The sequence below is a fragment of the Alosa sapidissima genome, chromosome 9 (genome assembly GCF_018492685.1).
Source record: "Alosa sapidissima isolate fAloSap1 chromosome 9, fAloSap1.pri, whole genome shotgun sequence".
In the NCBI taxonomy this organism is placed as follows: Eukaryota; Metazoa; Chordata; class Actinopteri; order Clupeiformes; family Clupeidae; genus Alosa; species Alosa sapidissima.
In genome coordinates this window covers 25,354,532-25,369,531 of record NC_055965.1, presented here as the reverse complement: position 1 = coordinate 25,369,531, position 15,000 = coordinate 25,354,532, and the positions used below count along the sequence as shown (strand labels likewise).

General features: G+C 43.4%; 1 protein-coding gene across 6 annotated transcripts in view; it reads right to left on the bottom strand.

The window, feature by feature from the left end:
• The window catches only part of b3gntl1 (UDP-GlcNAc:betaGal beta-1,3-N-acetylglucosaminyltransferase-like 1), a 63,733-nt gene that overhangs the window by 19,670 nt on the left and 29,063 nt on the right, over nucleotides 1–15,000 (bottom strand). For 5 of the 6 annotated variants that reach the window (XM_042105220.1, XM_042105221.1, XM_042105222.1 and 2 more), the window contains 3 exons: nucleotides 13,455–13,550; nucleotides 4,514–4,609; nucleotides 1–50 (listed from right to left, as the gene is read on the bottom strand). The exon at nucleotides 1–50 is cut by the window's left edge and continues 75 nt beyond it. In XM_042105220.1, coding sequence (XP_041961154.1) covers nucleotides 1–50; nucleotides 4,514–4,609; nucleotides 13,455–13,550 — 242 coding nt within the window. Of the gene's footprint in view, nucleotides 51–4,513; nucleotides 4,610–12,106; nucleotides 12,257–13,454; nucleotides 13,551–15,000 lie in introns of those variants that run through there. The other variant, XM_042105226.1, reaches the window with a different exon arrangement.

The window sequence follows — 15,000 nt, the reverse complement described above, 5'->3', positions numbered from 1 at the left end:
CCTCCAAGACGCACACTCTGGTAGAAGAAGAGCAGATCCTCAGGGACACCCTACAGAGAGAGAGAGAGAGAGAGAGAGAGAGAGAGAGGGGGGGGAGAGAGAGGAGAGAGAGAGAGAAAGAGAGAGAGAATGATATAGAGAAGAAGAGAGAGAGGGATAAAGAGAAGGAGAGAGAATGATATAGACAAGGAGAGAAAGTGAGGGAGAGAGTGAGCGAGATAAAGAGAACAAAAGAGAGAGAGAGAGAGAATGAATTTTCAAAAACTCTTTATTATCTGTAGCTTGTCCCAGATAAAATAAACCAGGACTGACTGAATCTTCGGCAGCAGGTTTGAAGGAGGGTCCACACAAGCCAGCCAATGCCAAAGAGAGGATGCAACCAGGTTGTTGATAATAATAACACACCCCCTGTATGAAGTAATACTGAAAAGAAATTTCCATTTCTCTAGACGACCTTAAACTTAAACCAATTACCCCCTCAGAATTCTTTTGAATAAAAACATCATCACCTAAGAAAACACCCAGGTATTTAAATCCACCCCTATTCCAAACTAAGCCATCAGGCAGACCAGGTTCGCCAATTACCCAACTCCCAACCAGCAAGGCTATGCTTTTTGACCAATTTACCTCTGCTGAAGAAACAACCTTAAATTCATTGCAAATTTTTAAAAGCGTGTCAACATCTCTCTTGCCATTAACAAGGACAGCCACATCATCAGCATAAGCTGACAATTTAAAAACATCTTCACAGTTAGGGATTTTCACTCCAACAATCTCCTTCCTCAACCTTACAAGGAAAGGTTCAATAGCCAGACTATACAGCATGCCCGACAAGGGACATCCTTGACGGACACCTCTGTATACCTTAAAAGGAGAGCAAAAGTCACCATTAACCTTGAGAATACTTTCAATGTCACAATACAATGCTTTGATCATTCAAATAAAATTGGGGCTGAAACCAAAGGCTGACAAAGTATTCCACAAATAATTATGCTCAACCCTATCAAATGCCTTTTCTTGGTCAATTGAAACCACACCAAAATCCAGATTGAAGTATTTGCCAATATAAAAAACATCTCTAATGAAGGAAACATTGTTATGAATCAATCTGCCTGGCACACAGTAGGTCTGGTCAGGGTGGATTACCTGCTCCAAAACCTCCGCAAGTCTATTTGCTAAAATTTTAGACAGCAGTTTGTATTCAGAGCAGAGGACTGACACCGGCCTCCAGGACCTTAAATCTGTCAGGTCTCCCTTTTTTGGCAATAAAGTGAGCACTGCTCTACGGCAGCTCAGTGGCAGCACCCCTCTGGTGATGCTGTCTCTCAGAACAGCAAGCACATCTGTGCCCAACTCTGGCCAAAAGGACTTATAAAAGTCTACTGGCAGGCCATCCACCCCAGGTGCTTTGCCACTCTCCATACTGTGGAGGGCTCTCTCCAGCTCCTCTAGGGTCAACAGGGCTGTGTTTGCCTCTTCAGATACCTTAGGTAGGTCACCAAGAAAAGCCTTGTCAGTCGCCTGATCTTGTGGATTTTCACTCTTATAAAGCTACTTATAAAAATGTACTGCTCTATTGCGTATTTCTGGAGAATTAGAAAGGATTCTCCCATCTTCAGACCTCAAAGCGTGAATGAACTTCCTCTGGCCATTCTTTACCTCCAAGTTAAAAAAGAATTTTGATGGTACATCCATCAGCTCCACACTCTGGAAGCGGGACCTGACCAGAGCTCCCTGTGCCCTCAAACCTAAAAAGTCAGCCAATGTTTTCTTTTTTGAGTTAAGAATTTCAGTGGGTGCCTGATCACCCGTTTGTTCTGCCAGATTTTGAAGTTCAATTATTTCCTCCTCTATTTTTTTCATTAAGAGTGTGATGTTCTTTGTGACATGTGGCTGTATACTCCTGGCAGAGTTGTTTTATTTGTACCTTGGCACAATCCCACCATTGCTGCAAAGACTTATAACAGGATTTCGTGGTTCTGAATTCCTTCCAGAAAAAAAGGAAGACTTCTCTAAAATGGCCATCAGCCAACAAATTGGTATTAAAGTGCCAAGGCACTTTTTGGTTTTACAAATTCTAGAAATAAAGAACAGAAAACCAAACTATGGTCAGAAAAGCCAACTGGAATAATTGAACATTTCCTGAATAGATTACGCTGATGTTTGAAACCATAAAACCTGTCAAGTCTTGCCAGAGACAAACAATTATTATATGAGTGTGCCCAAGTATATTGTTTCTGTCCCCCATGAAAGTTCCTCCAAATATCACTAAGATCATTGGACTTCATAAACTCTACAAGCCTTTTACGAGAGGGCATGTGCGGCTCAACATGATTTCTGTCAATATTGTGTGCAGTACAATTGAAATCTCCTCCAAGGATAAGAATATCCTCTGAACATATTTTTTTTTATAACATTTCCAATAGTATTTAAAAACAGCATTCTGTCTGTTGCCAGTGTAGGAGCATAAATGCAAATAAACACAAAAAAACGATTTTCAAACTGGGCTCTGACCTTTAAAAGTCTTCCCTCTATAACTTCTTCAACATCAAAAGTGATGGGAATAAAGGACTTAGAAAACAGAACTGCAACCCCAAAACTATTAGAAGTACCATGACTAACTATGGACAGACCATCAAACTCCTGAGCCCAAGCAGCTGCATTAGACGCATCACTGTGCGTTTCTTGCATAAAGAGAACATCAAACTTATTCTGTCTGATTGTTTCAAAAACAGAGAGCCTCTTAATTTTTTCTCTTGCGCCATTTACATTTAAAAAAGCAACACGAAATTCACCCATCATTATAAAATAAAAAATAAAAAAATAAATATGGACCTATACAATCAGCCATCACACAAGTGGAAAGGGTTTTTAACATTTGTCATCTTTGGCATTCAGTAGAACATTGAGTTTTGTGAGAATCTTTTTTAGACAAAATCCCTCTTGATCAGTGATGCTCATAAACTGTTCAATGTCAGGAAACAATTAGTCTACCCGGACCTTCCTTTGAATGTTTTGTATCCTTAAGGAATTTCTTAATATCATCCACTCTATAAATGCGAATGCGATAGCCGCTTAGTCGCAAGCTGCAGGTTACACTACAGTCAGAAAGATCACTTTCACTCTCATTATCAATCAATTCTATATGAGCACGTCCCCCTTTATTCTTTTTAACGCGCTTTCTTTTTCCTTTATTCGACGGTGCTTTAAACACATTATTGTCCTCCTCCAACACAGAGGTTTCTATGTCTTCCATATCAGTGGAAACATCCCCATTATCACTGCTCCCCTGACAGTTCTGAGAATCAGTGAGTCTCCCCCAAAAGTGTGGAAAGATCCTCCCCATCAGCCGATCTAACGTTGTGATTTTCCCCATGCACTTGGACTGATTTTAACGTTATATCAGGAGTTTGGCTCTCCGGCCCACTAGCAGAGGCAGCAGCCTCCTCCTCATTAGTTGCACCAAAGTTAACATTAGGCTCGTTGTTGGTCTCTGTAGACGCTCCCTCTGCCACATCACCCCTAGACTCGTTGCTATTTTCACTGTTTCCACTATTATTCGTGTCATACTTTTTTATCAGGACACGCGTGCACGAGATGCCCCGATTGTCCACAACCAAAACATTTCATAACGCTGGTTGTTCCATAAATCGCATAATTAAAGTTATCCACAGTCACATTCATTGTCAAGTGCAATTCATCATTGTTATTCTTAAGAATCATGTACACGAAACGCCTGAAGGACACTATATGTTTCAACAACGTGGATTTACACGCAATCGGATTTTTTTAATTTTTGAGACCACTTTGCCATAGCGCGACAGTGTTTGTCCTAGAATCTCACCAGAAATGAATGGGGGGACATTAGACAAAATGACTTTCTTGGAAGGCGTAGAAAGAGGGGCAACAAATCTAAAAAAACGCCATCTATCACCACACCATTCTCCGTCAGCTGATTGGCAAACTCAATTGTTTTTAAGAAAAGCACAATCGCGTTGTTCATGCGAGATGCTGATACGATATTCTTATGAATTTCTCCAGAAGCCAAACTACAATCCTCAACACTGGCTGCCGATGCTATTTTAACAGCATGACGCCGAGTTAGTTGACCAAAAATCTCTGCCATAATTCCAGCACAAGACTGGAGGCAGTCGCTTTAGGGGAAAAACCCCTGTTTTGCCAGAAAACTAAACAAAGCAAAAATCTTTAGTACTCCAGCAGAAAGTAATAGATAAAAAGAAAGGAAAAAGAAATAAAGTGAGAAATAGAGATTTAAACAGAACACTCATTCGTGGTACAGCGACCGAACCACCATCCACTCACCACTGACTCCGCCCACTCACACCAACCATGCGCACAGAGAGCACAGAGAGAGAGAGAGAGAGAGAGAGAGAATGATATAGAGAAGGAGAATTCATATAGAGAATGAACATTCATTTCGAATTGGTTGACATGTTTGGAGCCAGTAAAAAAGATGCCTTTTATTGGTTGACCCTTTTAGAGGGTGTCTCACCTTCCCTCCTTCATCAAAGGAGCCAACCTGCTGGAACCAATCATGAGAGCAGAACCAGGTTGGCATGACAACGGTTGGCCCATGTGAAGTGAAGATCTAAAGACAGAAAAGTAAAACAAAGCACATATTATTTAGGCAATTATTCAGGCAGTGAGCAAGAAGCAGTATGACTGTGTGTGTGTGTGTGTATCTTTCTCTCTCTCTCTCTCTCTCTGTATGTGTGTGTGTGTATCTCTCTCTGTGTGTGTATCTCTCTGTCTCTCTGTATGTGTGTATGTGTGTGTGTGTGTATCTCCCTCTCTGTATGTATGTCTCTCTCTCTCTGTATGTGTGTGTGTGTGGGTGTGTGTGTATCTCTCTCTTTCTCTGTATTCCGTATGCGTTTGTGTGTGTGTGTGTGTGTGTGTGTGTGTGTGTGTGTGACATACCCATACCCCATCAAAATCAAAGTAATTAATGTGCTCAAACACACTCAGCAAGGCAGTCAGGATCTTCTTCAAATGCCAGCAGAGTGTAAGATAATCTCAGACTTAAGAGAGGCACCATGCCTGACACTGACACACACATACACACACACACACACACACTGAACACGCACAAACACAGGGAGCACACACACCCAGACACATGTGGGATGTGAGAGGGCCCATCTCACACACACTCATGAGAGGACCCATCTCACACACACTCATGAGAGGCGCCTGTCTCCTTCCTCAGAGATGACAGAAATATGAGGAGAAGCCTGATACATCAACACCTCAACAACACACTCTCTCTCTCTCTCACACACACACACACACACACACACACACACACACACACACACACACACAAACATATACACACAACACACATGCATGCATACAGACACACACACACACAACCCCATTTGCCAGCCTTTTTTTATTCTATGCCTTTTTAAGCACTCTTCATTCAATGAGGAAATTAAGTTGAGCCCTTGATGACGGAAATATGGGCAGAGAGGGAGAATAGAGTGACAAAGGGAAAGAGGGAGAAAGAGAGAGAGGAGGGATAGAGAGTGATAGAGAGAACAAAAGAGAAAGATGGATTGAGTGCATAGTAAATAGTAGAATAGAGTGGTGAGTAACCTTGTGTTGTAAAATATTACATTACATTACATTACATTACATTTGGCTGACGCTTTTTAACCAAAGCGACTAACAACATGGTAAACAGTACGTTTTTTGAACAATTCTCACAATTTTAGGACAGTTTAAAAAAAACATTAGAGTACAGTAAGAATAAGTGCGTCGGTGAGTGCTGTTTTTAACAGTTACTTGTCAGTTTAAAACGGCTGGTGAGTGCTAGTCAGTTTAAAACGGCTGGTGAGTGCTAGGATCAGTAAGACTTGTTGTAAGTGTTGCTATGAGAGTAGATGTTCTCTAAAGAGCTGGGTCTTCAGGAGTTTTTTGAAAGTGGAAAAGGATGTCCCTGCCCTTGTAGGAACTGGCAGTGTGTTCCACCAACGAGGAACAATAGATGAGAAAAGTTTGGATTGGCTTGAGCGTACCGGTGGTAGAGCTAGACGTCGTTCGTCAGAGGAGCGCAGCGGTCTGGAGGTAGTGTAAGTCTGTATGAGGGCATTCAAGTAGGTGGGAGCAGAACCGGAGACTACTTTGTAGGCAAGCGTTAGAGACTTGAATTTGATGCGGGCCGCCATAGGTAGCCAGTGTAGCTGGATGAGCAGCGGGGTAACATGTGCCCTTTTGGGTTGGTTGTAGACCAGGCGCGCCGCCGCGTTCTGGATCATCTGAAGTGGTTTCACTGCGCAGGCTGGGAGACCTGTCAGGAGGGCATTGCAGTAGTCGAGTCGTGAGATGACTATTGCCTGAACCAGAAGTTGGGTAGCATCTTGAGTCAAGTAAGTCCTGATTTTCCGTATGTTGTAGAGTGCAAAACGGCATGACCGGGCGACTGAGGCAACATGATCTGAGAAGTTTAGTTGGTTGTCAAGAACAACTCCTAGATTTCTTGCAGTCCTGGTCGGTGAAACAGACAGGGAGTCAAATTTGATGTTGATGTCGTGGTGTATGGTAGGTTTAGCTGGGATGACCAGCAGTTCAGTCTTTGAGAGGTTCAGCTGGAGGTGGTGTGCCTTCATCCATGTAGCTATGTCTGAAAGGCAATCCGAGATCCGTGCTGAAACCAGGGGGTCGTCAGGTGGAAAGGACAGATAGAGCTGTGTGTCGTCTGCATAGCAGTGGTATGAGAAGCCGTGCGAACGGATAATCTGTCCCAAGGAGGTGGTGTAGATAGCAAAGAGGAGGGGGCCCAGCACTGAGCCCTGGGGCACCCCTGTGGTGAGATGGTGAGGTGCGGATAGCTGACCAAGCCATGCTACGTTAAACGAGCGTCCTGTGAGGTAGGATTCAAACCAGGAGAGAGCAGAACCGGAGATTCCCATGTCAGCGGTCCCGTATCTAGCCTAACAACCTACACATCAACCCACCACTCTCCTCAGCTAGTGTGTGTGTGTGTGATGGAGAGAGGGGGAGAGAGATAGAGAGATAGAGAGAGAGAGAGAGAGAGAGAGAGAGAGAGAGAGAGAGAGAGGGGTGGTGGTGCATGTGTTTGTGTAAGAGGGTGGAGGTGTGTTAGTGTTTGTTTTTAAAGGACATCTCTGACTGCAGGGGGGTGATATCACTTATCACACTCTGACACACACACACACACACACACACACACACACACACACACACACACACACACACACATATGTTATTATTAACATGTTAATATTGAAGTGTGTGTGTGTGTGTGTGTGTGTGTGTGTGTCAGTGTGTGTGGGTGTGTGTGTGTGTGTGTCAGTGTGTGTGTGTGTGTGTGCGTGTGTGTGTGTGTGTGTGTGTCAGTGTGTGTCTGTGTGTGTGTGTGTGTGTGTCAGTGTGTGTGCGTGTGCGTGTGCATGTGCGCGTGCGCGTGTGCGTGTGCGTGTGCGTGTGTGTGTGTGTGTGTGCGTGTGTGTGCGTGCGTGTGGCTCCTTGCAGAAACTCTGGATAACCTTCAGGAGGAATGTCAGAAGCCCCAGTGGCCCCTCCCTACTGAAACATTACACCATCCCTAAGACACTCAGAGTGTGTGTGTGTGTGTGTGTGTGTGTGTGAGCGAAAGAGAGAGAGAGAAAGACAGGAGAGAAACAAAGTCCACAGCCACAGTAGTTATCACATCCAACCTTACCTTCAGACTTGGTTGAATCATGTTATTGTCATGTTATTGTTATTAGTTTTTACAAATGCACACACACACACACACACACACACACACACACACACACACACACACACACACACAAAGATAGATAGATACAACATAGAGGAGAGAGGGCAGATATTGTTTATAAGAAGAGCAAACAAAAGGAGAGAGGGATCAGGGAGAAAAAAAGATGAAAAGAGAGAAAGAGAATGAAGAGAGAGACCTAGAAAAAAAGGATGAAGAGAGAGGCAGAGAGGGGGAAAGGGAGGAGAAATAAAGTGACTCAGGAGAGAGGGAGGCAGGGAGTGGAAGGAGAGAGATAAAGAGAGGGAGAGGGGGAAGAGAGGGAGAGAGAGATAAAGAGAGGGAGAGGGGGAAGAGAGGGAGAGAGATAAAGGGAGGGAGAGGGGGAAGAGAGGGAGAGAGAGATAAAGAGAGGGAGAGAGGGAATGGAGTGGGAAGCAAGATGAAAGGGGGGTTGTCTGTGGGAGATGAGGCAGAGAAAGAAAGGAATAGAGAGAGAAATAAGGGAGGTAGAGAGAGATAGAGATGGAGGGATGGTGGAAGAGGGAGAGAAAACAAGTCTTACGAGCCATGACCATATCCACCTTGAGTGCCAAATTGGCGTTCCACCTAACATATGGGAAATACATCTGTGCGTGTGTGTGTGTGTGTGTGTGTGTGTATGTGTGTGTGTGTATGAGACGGGAGAGACTGTGTGTGTGTGTGTGTGTGTGTGTGTGAGTGAGACGAGAGACTGTTTGTGTGTCTGTGTGTGTGTTTGAGACGAGAGAGACTGTGTGTATGTGTGTATGACTCATGTGTTTCAAAGTCAAGTCAAAGTCAAAGTCAAAGTCAAAGTCAGCTTTATTGTCAATTTCTTCACATGTTCCAGACATACAAAGAGATCGAAATTACGTTCTCACTATCCCACGGTGAAGACAAGACATATTTTACTAATTTATGTCCACAGACAAACATAACATTCAAGTAAACAAAAAAGTAAGTAAATAAGTAAATAAGAGGGCACATATAATAATGAAAAAAATAAGAGCAGCAAATTTGGTTGAAATTGTGCATAGACAGTCAATAAAATACTAGTGCAAAGTCAGGCCAATAAAAGGCTTGGGTAGTTCTGTTTGACCTAAGTAAGAAAGAAAGTGGCATAGTGGTGCAAGTTTGATAAGCACTATCACGAGATGAGAACTCTAACTGTATGAGAATATACTCTGGAATGAGAATGAGACACGATACGAATGAGAGAGAGAGAGAGAGAGAGAGATAAAAAGGCAGATTAGGGGTGAAAGAGCGATGGAGAGAAGATGAGAGAGGCAGAAAGAGAGAAATAGCAAGATGGAAAAAGAAAGGAAGAAGGAAAGAAAGCAGAGTGCTGGAAGGAGATGAACAAAAAAAAACCTAGAAATGCACGAGGAGAGCACGGACCTGTACCAACTCCAAAATAAACATGATAAAAGAAAATGAATGGTCTCCTCCCTGATCCTGATCCGTCTCTCTCTCTCTCTCTCTCTCTCTCTCTCTCTCTCTCTCTCTCTCTCCTCTCTCTCTCTCTCTCTCTCTCTCTCTCTTTCTCTCTCTTCTCTCTCTCTGTTCTCTCTTAAAAACACACAGAGAGAGATTGTGAAATTGAATGGTCTCTTCCTGCTCCATCTCTCCAACCATATATCAGAGCCAGACTAGCAGCCTGCTGTTTTAGTTGAAACCTGCCGACTGACAAACAGGACAGACATAAAAACAAACAGACAGACAAAAACAAAACAAACAAAAGAAACGACAAAGAAAACACAACATCCAAATGTACAGAATGTGATATCAATAAATGGGCAGGAGGACAAGGGCAGTGAAAGATAAAATAAACAGAAATAGAGAGATAGAGTGAAAGAGAGATAGAAATAAACAGAAATAGAGAGATAGAGTGAAAGAGAGATAGAAATAAACAGAAACAGAGAGATAGCAAGAAACATTAATACAACAAAGATAGACCGCGAATAAGAGAAAGAAAGATGAAGGGAAGGATGGAGAGAGATAATGCTGAGGAGAGATAGAAAAAAAGATGAAGAAATACAGAAAAGAGAGGAAAGAGAGATAGAGGAGACACAACATGATGGAAAGATACATAAAAGAAAGAGGAGAACAGAGAGGAGAAAGACAGAGGGGACACAATGTGATGGTAAGAGGAGATAAGTCAAGTCAAGTCAAGTCGGCTTTTATTGTCAATTTCTTTACATGCACTGGTCATACAAAGAATTGAAATTTCGTTTCTTACTTTCCCATGCAGACATAGACATGCTTTAAATACAGACATAGACATACTATGGACATAGCCATAGACAATAAACATTAAATTAAAGTGCAAGACTGAAATATAGAACATGTATGTATCAAAATAGAAATATAGGACATATATTAAAAAAAAAAATAGAGGTAGTTGTTGTATTTCTATAGTCTTAACAGTTACATGAAGTAACTGGGGGGGGGGGGGGGTTTGGTAGACAGGATCCTAGTTTCCTAGGTTCCTGGTTGGCTGGTGGGTGGGGGGGGGCTGTCAGTGATGGGAGAGTGGGTAGAGTGTTCAGCATCCTGATTGCTTGGTGGATGAAGCTACTTGCCAGTCTGGTGGTGCGGGAGCGGAGGCTCCTGTACCGCTTTCCAGAGGGCAGGAGGCTGAACAGTTCGTGTGCAGGGTGGGTTGTATCCTTGACAATCATTAGTGCTTTGCGGGTGAGGCGGGTGGTGTAAATGTCCTGCAGGGAGGGGAGTGGTGCTCCAATGATCCTCTTAGCTGTGTTAACAGTGCGCTGGAGGGTCTTCCTGTTCTGATCTGTGCAGCTTCCGCCCCACACTGTGATGCTGCTGGAGACGATGCTCTCGATGGTCCCTCTGTAGAATGTAGTCATGACAGGAGGCGTGGCACTTGCCTTCTTCAATTTGCGCAAGAAGTAGAGGCGCTGCTGGGCTTTCTTCGCCAGTGATGCTGTGTTGGTGGTCCAGGAGAGGTCGTCGCTGATGTGCACCCCCAGAAATTTTGTGCTGCTCACTCTCTCCACAGCATCTCCGTCGATGGACAGATAAGTAACAGAGAGAGAGAATCCTCCTCATGCTTGGAATATTAGGAAATATGAACACTGTCATTCAGTAAATTAAATTAAATCCTCCCAGAGTTTCAAAATGTGATAAATGAGGGAAATGAGGGATTGAATTACATCCTCGGAGAGAATGAGGATGTGGCCATTGTGGCTGCAAAATTTGTAGCAGCCTGCCATAACCTGAGGGACAGCCAGTGAGGCCACAGCCATTACAGCTGAGACCTTGAATTTCCCCTGGGGATCAATAAAGTATCTATCTATCTATCTATCTATCTATTAGCAATGTTATAGGATACTTATTATTAGTAGTAGTACTAGGATACTTATTATTATTACTATACTTATTATTGTCGCTTAACTTATGTCTTACTTAATTTACAGTTCTGTTAAACATTATTTTATTTATATTTTTGTGTACATGTAATTGAGCAATTGACAATAATGTTTTGAAACGTTCATGCCAATAAATCTTGAATTGAATTGAATTGAATTGAGAGAGAGAGCGAGAGAAACAGATACAGAAAGGTAGAGAGAAAGAGAGAGAGAGATTAGCAGAGAGGTGTAAAGAGGGTGATGTTGTAATGTACCTGCCCTGGGTCGGAAGCACACACACACACACACACACACACACACACACACACACACACATACAAAGACAAGCACAAACATATAGACATAGCACGCAGCCCTGTCCACATACAAAAGCCATGAGCGTGTAATCACTGCAATGATCTCATTACACATTTTTCCAACAAAATCATAAATACAAACAGTAAAAGATGTCTTCTGACTTTCATGGGTCATTCTCTTCTCACGTAAGAGTGTGTGCGTTCGGTGTGAGGGCATCTTTCAGGCTTATTTTATGTGAGTGTGTGCATGTGTGTGTGTTTGGTGTGATGGCATCTTTCAGGCTTATATTTTATGACAGAGAGAAGCGAGGGGATTCTGGAACTTTCCATGTGTTCTGTTGATCCATTAACCTCTGATATCCTGACCAAAATCACCCGTTTCCTTACATGTGTTTATGCATTTGCGCTTTAATGTGTGTGTGTGTCTACGTGAGCCTATCGGCATATAGCTACATTGTGTGTATTTGTGTGTGTACACGCATGTGTGTGTGAGTGTGTGTGTGTGTGTGTGTGCGTGTATGTGTCTATGTGAGCCTGTCGGCATATAGCTAGATTGTGTGTGTATTTGTGTGTGTACGCACGTGTGTGTGTGTGTGTGTGTGTGTGTGTGTGTGTGTGTCTGTGTGTGTATATATCCACAGTCTCACCTCATCCTCCCCTTTCTAAAAACCCCCCGCTGGTTTCCGTGGAAATAGCTGTCTCCAGGTACACATCCTGTTTCCATGGTGACCCGGTGACCCATTGGCATTTGACCCCGCCCCAAAGCTCACACACACACAGCTCACTCTTCCGGACGCACTCAGCTTTTCTGTGGACACGCACTCACACACACACACACACACACACACACACACACACACACACACACACACACACACACACACACACACACAGCATTTATAACATTGTCTAGTTGTGTACAGTTCAAATTAACTGCTATAAAAACGACTTCAGACCATTTTATGACAATTCTGCTTGCATGTTTACTTGTGACACCCACACAGACAGACACACACACACACAAACACACACAAGTGAATACACAGCCACACACCCCTTAAAGAATGCAAGGCATGTAGGGGACAACAAACACAGCACACACGCCTAGAGAGGTGATCTTTTTATCTGAGATGAATGGCTTTGTTTGTTTCCTTTAATGGCATCTGTTTGTCCCATTTTAGTCACAACCACAGGAAAGACCAAAAACGAACACACACACAGGCGTGTGCAGGTAAGCACGCACACACACTCATTCACACACACACAAGAACATACGTGTGCAGGAAAACACAAGCAGGCAAACACACATACACACACACACAAACACACATGTACACTGCCAGATCCCATGTTTACCTGGGCCTACATTTTCACAAGTGAGTCATAATACGACACAGTAAAGACAGCCCTGATGCAACATTTACTTCAATCTCTCTTTTCTCTCTCTCTCTCTCTCTCTCTCTCTCTCTCTCTCTTCTCTCTCTCTCTCTTTTCTCTCTCTCTCTCTCTCTCTCTCTCTCTCTCTCTCTCTCTCTTTTCTCTCTCTCTCTCTCTCTCTTCTCTCTCTCTTTTCTCTCTCTCTCTTCTCTCTCTCTCTCTGCCATGTGTCATGACTTCACTTTCTTGAGCTAAGAATAGAGGGGAGGAAGATCTGAAGCAAGTCTGGAGTAATCCCTACTGTTGTGTGTGTGTGTGTGTGTGTGTGTGTGTGTGTGTGTGTGCTCTTATTCCTCAGGTTCGTTGAGAAAAAGAAAACAAAATGGGGACAGAAAGAGAGAGAGAAACATATTATATACATTATTAACATTATTAGAGATTATTGGATTGTGAATGTGTGTGTGTGTGTGTGTGTTTCACTGTGTGTGCGTGTGTGTGGGTGTGTGTGTGTTTCACTGTGTGTGTGTGTGTGTGTGTGTGTGTGTGTGTGTGTGTGTGTGTGTGTGTGTGAGAGGATGTGCTCTGGGCTAAAGGGGGATGTGTGTGTGTGTGTGCTACCTGGGTGAGGAGCTGCTCTGGGCTCAGGGAGTTGATCCAGCGGGTGTAACGCTCCGTAGAACCTTCTGGAACTCTACGCACCTGGCAGCCCACAATCTACACACACAGAGAAAAGAACACACCATCACAAAGACAAATCACACCAAACTGTGTATATGTGTATGTGTGTGTGTGTGTGTGTGTGTGTGTGGTTATTTATGGTCCACGTGGTGTAGAGAAAGTGTGTGTGTGTATGTGTAGAGTGGGAGAGAGAGAGAGAGAGAGTGTGTGTGTGTGTGTGTGTGTGTGGAGAGAGAGCGAGAGAGAGCGAGAGAGAGTGTGTGTGTGTGTGTGTGTGTGTGTGTGTGTGTAGAGAGAGAGAGAGAGAGAGAGAGAGAGAGAGAGAGAGTGTGTGTGTGTGTGTGTGTGTGTGTGTGTAGAGAGAGAGAGAGAGAGAGAGACACACACACAAACATAACATAAACATCTCCAACGCCACACAGCAAGATATGGAGCAGATTTTTGCCAGCTGGATAGATAGATCTTTTTGATAGCCCTGCCACTGACAATTAGTTTGTGGACATATCCCAAGCTGCCAAATATCAATGCATCAATGCAAACTTACTTACAGACCTAGGTCACTGGTCTTTGCAAGGAGGTGTTGATATCTAGTCATTTTATCAAAATAGACTTAAGTCCATTCTATCTCTCTCTGTCACACACAAACACACATACACACACACATACACACACACACACACACACACACACACACATCTGGGCCTGCATGCGATCCCTCCATAAATCCATGCCTACCTGTAAAAGAAGGCACCTAGCGTGTGTGCCTGTGCTTAATCTGAGCTAAGGTGTAGTTTAGCACCAGCATAAATCATGTGCATGTGTCACCATGTGTGTGTTCCATGTGAGTGCAAGTGTGCGTACGTGCGTGTGTGGTGTGTGTTTGTGGTGAACCCAATCTTGCTAACCTAAGTTAAAGTGTACCCTAACACTGACAGTGATAAATTGAATTGCTAAAACATGTGACACACACACACACACACACACACACACTAACTCGTAAGAGAGGAAGCACAGGTAGATGATACAAATTCACATGTAATGTGATGACATATGTAGAAAATGTACATTTAACATTCCATTTAGAACCTAGGTCCTAAAATTCCAGGTTGAATTCGATGAACCCAGATATTCTTTACAATGTTCAATTTCCAACATTTCCGTCACATCACACACCGTACCGACTGTACAAAAAGCCGAATGGAACTGACTCCCCCTTGGCTGCAAAGTATGTGTTGCTTGGAAACGCTTGACAAAGAATACTCGCTTTGGAACCCTTTTTGAAGGCTGAAAATGAATAGACAGATATCACAAAACCAAAATACACAAACTGGGGGCCTGCAAACTCAATAAGTCAGCAGTCAGCAGCACTGCTGAGCAAGAGCAACATGACACACAAGATAGAGAGCGAGGGAGAGAGAGAGAGGGAGAGAGAGAGAGAGAGAGAGAAAGGGAGAGAGAGAGAGAGAGGGAAAGAAAACTAGAGAGA